This window comes from Siphateles boraxobius, unplaced genomic scaffold (assembly GCF_051911475.1).
Source record: "Siphateles boraxobius isolate OS27281-9 unplaced genomic scaffold, OSU_SipBor_1 326, whole genome shotgun sequence".
NCBI classification, from domain to species: Eukaryota; Metazoa; Chordata; class Actinopteri; order Cypriniformes; family Leuciscidae; genus Siphateles; species Siphateles boraxobius.
In genome coordinates this window covers 218,927-226,359 of record NW_027508949.1, presented here as the reverse complement: position 1 = coordinate 226,359, position 7,433 = coordinate 218,927, and the positions used below count along the sequence as shown (strand labels likewise).

Genomic DNA, 7,433 nt, shown 5'->3' with positions numbered 1-7,433 from the left:
TTGACATGAAAGATGATGCATACATTTAATAAGGTAATAAAAATTCTCTTTATAAAAATAAATGATACTCTGGGGTAAATATCACAAACATGAAGATTTAAGTATGTAAAATCAGAAAATATTGCTTCATAATAAATATATTTACACCACCAACAAATCCCCCCCTCCCGTACATGATACAGTACATACAATTTGCTATTTACTGTACCTTCATACCTATACATGACAAATGCTCTCTCTCGGTCAGAAGGCAGGTCTGAATATTCACTGAGATTTTATTAAACGTTTAATAGACAGGATAATCACTGTATTTAGAAAAAAGATTACGTGGATGTTTGAACTGTAACCCGTCCATGTTTATCAGAAATGGTTACACATATCTCAGAACTGGAAGAAGTTGTGTGTCTAATTGTAGCTGAATCCAGAATAAAATATCGTGGAGTCATTCTCCAAGTTCTGTGTGAAATATTGTGTAACAAACAGCAGTTCAGACTGTTCGGCCAAACACCTTAACCAAACGAACACACATAATGCATTTACAACTTATTTTTATTGTTAAGACACAGACAGACACACACACAGACAGACACACACACAGACAGACACACACACAGACAGACACACACACAGACAGACACACACACAGATAGACACACACACAGACAGACACACACACAGACAGACACACACACAGACAGACACACACACACACACACACACACACACACACACACACACACACACACACACACACACACGTTAGTGTTCCTGAAGAACTCCAGGGATTTGTCGGGTTTTGTCAACTCTTCTAAGTAGCGCTTCAGTTACTCTAGAAAGTACACTAACTGAACTGAGAACAGTCCGTTTCAGACATGCTGAGAACTCACTGCTCAGGCTTTCATAAAAATATAGCAAAAATATATATAGCAAACCATTTCTAAGGTAAGTATATTTGTCAATGTTTGATTTGGGTCATTTAACAGTGGTCTAGTGGCAGTTCTTGATTCACCAGGGTGCATGGGCAGACAAAAAGCAAGAAGCAAAAACTTCCTGTTTTCTCTTGGGGGCAAAGAAAGGTAATCTTACTTACGAGAAAAGAGCAAAACACACAGTGACAGTGATAATATCCTACAGGTATGGCTGCTCTTAGACACGACGTTTAGTGGAAAAACACCCTGAACTCTCATGGAAATTACTAAAATACTTACTGCTTTCAAAAAATGCAATAGTTACTTTTTTATTAATTATAATAAAAATTACAATAAACAATTATGTCACGAAATAAATAAAAACTCCATTGGCAAGCAACTTTGACATGAATTTTGACGAAAAAAATCAGTGATTGTTTTTGTTGCATTGTTTTGTTTTGTTTTCTCAAAAAAAAAGAATAAACAGAAACTTTTCTGACATGAACACTAGAAGCTGTAAAAGCTGAATATTTAGTATAAAAAATTTAGAAGAAAAAAAGAATAATAATCATGATCAACAAAGAATAAAGGAAAAATAAAAACAAATAAAAAGAATAGAAAGGACTGGCCATTACTCAAACAACTGTAAACACTGTCAAGGTTTTCACAGACGAGGTTTAATCTAGTCCCAGACTAAAATGCATGTTTGAGCTGTTTTAACTAAAAGCATATCTTAAAGATGTCAGTGCCATTGTTGTGTCTCTAGATTGTAATCTTTTTTTGTAGGGTACGTTTATAAAATCAACTTAAATGCCCTAATTGAACTAAGACCTAATCCTGGCTTAATCTAAGCCCTGTCTGTGAAACCGAGCCCAAATGTGGAGCTGCACTAGTTTAACACGCTGTATTTACTGCCTCTGAGCCGGAGGCATGTGGTAACGCACGTATTTCCAGAACCTTCTGTTTGCACGATCACTGGCGTTCTGCCTCCACTTGAGGATGCCTTTGTTGCGACGGATGAAGCGCAGAGACTCGGGCAGTGAAGCTTCTTCAACACCGTCCTCCACCTGCACCAGGAGGACCTTCAGACCCTGCTTCACCAGAGCGTCATACAGACCCACTCGCTGCTCGTACGCCGCACACATCTGGGCAGAGGGGGATTCTTCCAGACGCACAGAGTCGTCTAATATCAGGGACTTCTTGGTGGTATCGGTTTGAGACTGTGATGTAAGAACAATGATCAGCCTTCGACTTCGGCTCATTCTGTCAGCAATGACTTCATGCACCGCTGAAAAAGAGACTTGATTAGTGTCAAATTGATTAGTTTTTAGCAGGATTGCACTACAACATTCACTCAAAAATATTTAGGTCTAAATTTAAAATTTGTGTATTTTATTTGCATTTAAAATTTTCATCCATTTGGATTAAAAATATATAAAATAAAATGAATAAACTTAACGAAATTCATATTTGTCAGTGACACATAATAAAACGGGTCAGAATTATGACAAAAAAATCATGGCATAGTTTATGATTAACTATTTGCATCTATTTAATTTGTTTAAAGGGTTAGTTCACCCAAAAATGTAAATTCTGTCAGTATTTACTCTCCCTCATGTTGTTCAACCCCGTAAGACCTTCGTTCATCTTCTGGACTCGAATTAAGATATTTGTGATTAAATCTGAGAGTTGGATCACTCCTCCATAGGCTTCTAAGGGATTGACACTTGTTCCCCGAAAAGTTATTAAAGACATCGTTAAAATAGTCCAAGAGACTACAGTGGCTCAATCTTAAGTTTATCAAGCGACGAGAATACTTTTTGTGCGCATAAAAACAACAAAAATAACGACTTTATTTCAACTATTGATTTACTTCTCTGTGGGCGTCAAGTGAGTTCACTAGTGTAACAGCGCAGCGCTTCTGTGTTGTACGTCACACGCATCACACACATGACCAGCGTCGGCCAATAGTGAGTCTATGTGTGACGTAGCTCTACGCTATCACACTACGCTGTCACACTACGCTGTCACACTACGCTGTCACACTACGCTGTCACACTACGCTGTCACACTACGCTATCACACTACGCTATCACACTACGCTATCACACTACGCTATCACACTACGCTATCACACTACGCTATCACACTACGCAATCACACTACGCTATCACACTACGCTATCACACTACGCTATCACACTACGCTATCACACTACGCTATCCCTCTACGCTATCACACTACGCTATCACACTACGCTATCACACTACACAATCACACTACGCTATCACACTACGCTATCACACTACGCTATCCCTCTACGCTATCACACTACGCTATCACATTACGCTATCACACTACGCTATCCCTCTACGCTATCACACTACGCTATCACACTACGCTATCACACTACACAATCACACTACGCTATCACACTACGCTATCACACTACGCTATCACACTACGCTATCCCTCTACGCTATCACACTACGCAATCACACTACGCTATCCCTCTACGCAATCACACTACGCTATCCCTCTACGCTATCACACTACGCTATCACACTACGCTATCACACTACGCTAACACACTACGTTATCACACTACGCTATCACACTACGCTATCACACTACGCTATCACACTACGCTATCACACTACGCTATCACACTACGCTAACTGACTCGACGCCCACAGAGAAGGAAATGAATAATTGAAATAAAGTCGTTATTTTAGTTTTTTTTGCGTACAAAAAGTATTCTCGTCGCTTGATAAACTTAAGATTGAGCCACTGTAGTCACTTGGACTATTTTAACGATGTCTTTAATAACTTTTCGGGGAACAAGTGTCAATCCCTTAGAAGCCTATGGAGGAGTGATCCAACTCTCAGATTTAATCACAAATATCTTAATTCGTGTCCCGAAGATGAACGAAGGTCTTACGGGGTTGAACAACATGAGGGAGAGTAAATACTGACAGAATTTACATTTTCGGGTGAACTATCCCTTTAAATGATCATATTTTCCATTTAGTGAAAACAGTGTGAAAAAATACATTCATAATTTGAACAGGATGTTATTGTATTTTACTTCTTACATTAAACAATTTTGAATGACTCATTTGATTAAATGATTGAGGGAGTCATGGGGGGAGAAATCAAGTTATTTCAGAGCAAATACATAAATAGACATTTATACTGTCTAAAGGCTGAAAATGGTTGAGATTCATATTTTTAGCTCTAGACCGAACAGACCCAATTGTTGTGTTCATGTGACAGGATGTTTACCTTCCCCAGGAAGTTCATCACGACCACTTATGAACAGTTTATAACCATAAAGATCTTCAAGCATCTCAGGAAGGAAATGCAGGGCAAAGGTCATTGCGGAAGATGAGATGAGTTGGTCACCATGGAGATAACTCACATACGCATCATACGACTTTCCATCTTAAATGAAGCACAAGAATAATCAATACACAATAAAATGACAATATAATTATAATTTGATGATTAATAATGATGAACAAGCTGTGCTTTGCAGTTTTTGTCACTGATTTGTCAGCTTAGAAGAACTAGATATTGCGTCAGAAACTTTTAACTCTCTTTTCCAGCACTTTAGACATAGTTGCTCCGTTGCGCTTAAAGAAGATTAAAGAAAATAGTCCAACGGCGTGATACAACGAACACACACACACAGACACAGACACAGACACAGACACAGACACAGACACAGACACAGACACAGACACAGACACAGACACAGACACAGACACAGACACACAGACACACAGACACAGACACAGACACAGACACAGACACAGACACAGACACAGACACACACACACACACACACACACACACACAGAGGCCCTTAAGAGAGCAGGCAGAAAAATGTAGTGAAACTGGAAGAAAACAAAACTAGAGGTATTTCACATTTCATGGTGAGAGATCACGATTGCATACAGAGAGGCCTTAAAAACTGCTAGATCACCTTATTTTTCAACCCTATTAGAAGAAAATAAACTAAACCCTAGGTAATTTTTACAATTACAAATGCGGAACAATTAGTTTGTGCACGCTTAATAAACAAACTACAGCTAGTTCAAAATGCAGCCGCTAGAGTTCTTACAAGAACCAGGAAGTACGACCATATTAGCCCGGTTCTGTCAACACTGCATTGGCTCCCTATTAAACATCGTATACATTTTAAAATATTGCTGATTACTTACAAAGCACTAAATGGTTTAGCTCCCCAGTACTTGAGCGAGCTCTTAACGCATTATAGTCCTTCACGTCTATTGCGATCTCAAAGTTCTGGCCAGTTGATAATACCTAGAATATATAAATCGACTGCTGGCGGTAGATCCTTTTCCTATTTAGCACCAAAACTTTGGAACAATCTTCCTAACATTGTCCGGGAAGCAGACACAGTCTGTCAGTTCGAATCTAGACTAAAAACACATCTCTTTAACCTGGCAAACATATATAACATTATACATTCCTAGTATTCAAATCAGTTAAATGATTATTAGGCTGCATAAATTAGGTCAGCTGGAACCGGGAACCTTTCCTATAACACCCGATGTACTCGCTACATCATAAGAAGAATGAAATCTACACTAATGTTAGTGTTTCTGCTTTTTCCGAGGATTACTTTAGTCAGCCGGATCTGAGCCGTATCCAGATCAGATGGTGAACCTGTACCTGGACTTTTTTCCCTGGGACAGATGCGTAAGGGCAAGTTTATCCTCCGTTAATTTCTGACACAAAGTGATGAGCGATTGTTCTTCTAGTCTTCTTATATTGTTGTCATATATTTTTGTCATTATTTTATGAATTCGACCAAAATCCTAAATTTCACTTGCACTGCACTGCAATGTATTTTTTTTCATGATTAATATTGCATTGCAAAATAATGTGTGCTGGTCAACTAGTCTAAAATTAAGAAACCCCTAGAAAACAGTAAAAAAAAACATTTGTACATTTAAGATAGTTCTACTTAATTTGTTATTCCAATATCCAAATATGACAGCCTACTTGATAAAAAGAAAAGAAAAAACGACTTCCCTTTCAGGAACGTCGAGCTGCGTGAAACGCTGCGGGAACACCTCTTGCGTTGTGCGTCATGAAGCACGTATGGAATCAGCCCAATGGCGAGACGGAACGTCACGAGTGACGTCATCGACCAGGAAACTATAAAGCACACCCCTGAACACAATGGCGACAGCTTCTGTTGTCTTCAGCAAGCGCTCTGTGTGTGAATCTGTCCCTGTGTTTTTGTCTGTTCTTAGTGATTGCTAGGCAGGAGTTTTTCACGTAAAAAACTATAAGTATGACGAGCGAGCAGCAATACAGAAAGTGTGTTCCCCCCTGTACTCGTTTTCTCACGGGTGGGGATACACACGATCTGTGTGTTGTTTGTTTGGGAGTGCAGCATGCCCAGTCAGCTCTCGAGGGGGCTGATTGTGAGCATTGCGAGCGTTTTCCATTAAGAACGCTCCGCTCCCGCCGATCACTCTTCGAGGAGAGTGGTTCGGTTCGCGCTCCCCACGGCTCGGGTCCCGCTTCTGTCGAGGCAGAGCGGCGGCGCCTGTCGTGGGGATCGCAAATGGATCTGTCAGCGGGGTTTGAGACGGGCTCTGCCTTATCTCAGCCTTTACCTGCCAGTTCCAGTGCCTCAGTTCCGGGTGTGGAAGCACGCATTGCGGTTTCTTACCCCCAGGCTGAGGCACCAATACTGCAGCTATCCAGTTCTGAGGAGCTGGATGGTGTCAGTATTGAGACAGGGGATGTTGAGGATTCGTCACCTCATTCCCCTGAACATGAGGAGCTTATGGAGGTGCTCACTAGTGCTGTATCAAAACTAAGCATTGAGTGGCCAGCTGTTAGGCAGGAATATGTTTCTAAAAGCAAGCTTGACGAACGATTTTTGCCTTCCCGCTTTCAGCCTCCACGGCGGTGCCTTCCGTTTCTTCCCGATCTCCACACCGAGGTGTCGAGGTCGTGGAAGAGAACCGCCTCTTATCGTGTGTTTAGCCCCCAGACTTCCACATATTCTAATATATCGGGGGCTAAGTTATATGGTTATGGGGCAATGCCCAAGGCGGAGGAGACTCTAGCTAGCCATCTTTCTGCTGAGTCTTCCTCGTCTCTTAAGAAACCAGCTTTACCCACCAAGCCTCTCAGAAATACTTCGGCTCTGGTGGATAAGGCTTATTCGGCGGCTGGTCAGGCTTCGGCGTGTCTGCACACTATGTCAATTTTGCAGGCATACCAAGCCGATCTTTTAAAAGATATGAGTGAGAGTGAGGAGGTCAGTACTGACGTGGTTCAAGAACTGCGTCAGGCTGCAGATTTATCTCTGCGTGCCACCAGGGAATCGGCTAAACGAATGGGCCGTTCTATGGCAGCCCTGGTGGCCGCAGAGAGACACTTGTGGCTTAATCTGTCTGATATGAAGGATAAAGAGAAAGCTTTTCTTTTGGATGCTCCACTTTCTCCATCTGGTTTATTCGGTGACGCGGTAAA

At 41.0% G+C, this 7,433-nt stretch overlaps 1 protein-coding gene across 7 annotated transcripts in view; it reads right to left on the bottom strand.

The window, feature by feature from the left end:
• Window positions 1–250: 250 nt before the first annotated feature.
• Window positions 251–7,433, bottom strand: part of LOC143701403 (interleukin-1 receptor type 1-like) — a 68,187-nt gene continuing 61,004 nt past the window's right edge. For all 7 annotated transcript variants that reach the window (XM_077194788.1, XM_077194784.1, XM_077194790.1 and 4 more), the window contains 2 exons: window positions 4,194–4,352; window positions 251–2,196 (listed from right to left, as the gene is read on the bottom strand). In XM_077194788.1, the coding sequence (XP_077050903.1) occupies window positions 1,817–2,196; window positions 4,194–4,352 (539 nt within the window). In that variant the 3' untranslated portion in view covers window positions 251–1,816. The remainder of the gene's footprint in view (window positions 2,197–4,193; window positions 4,353–7,433) is intronic.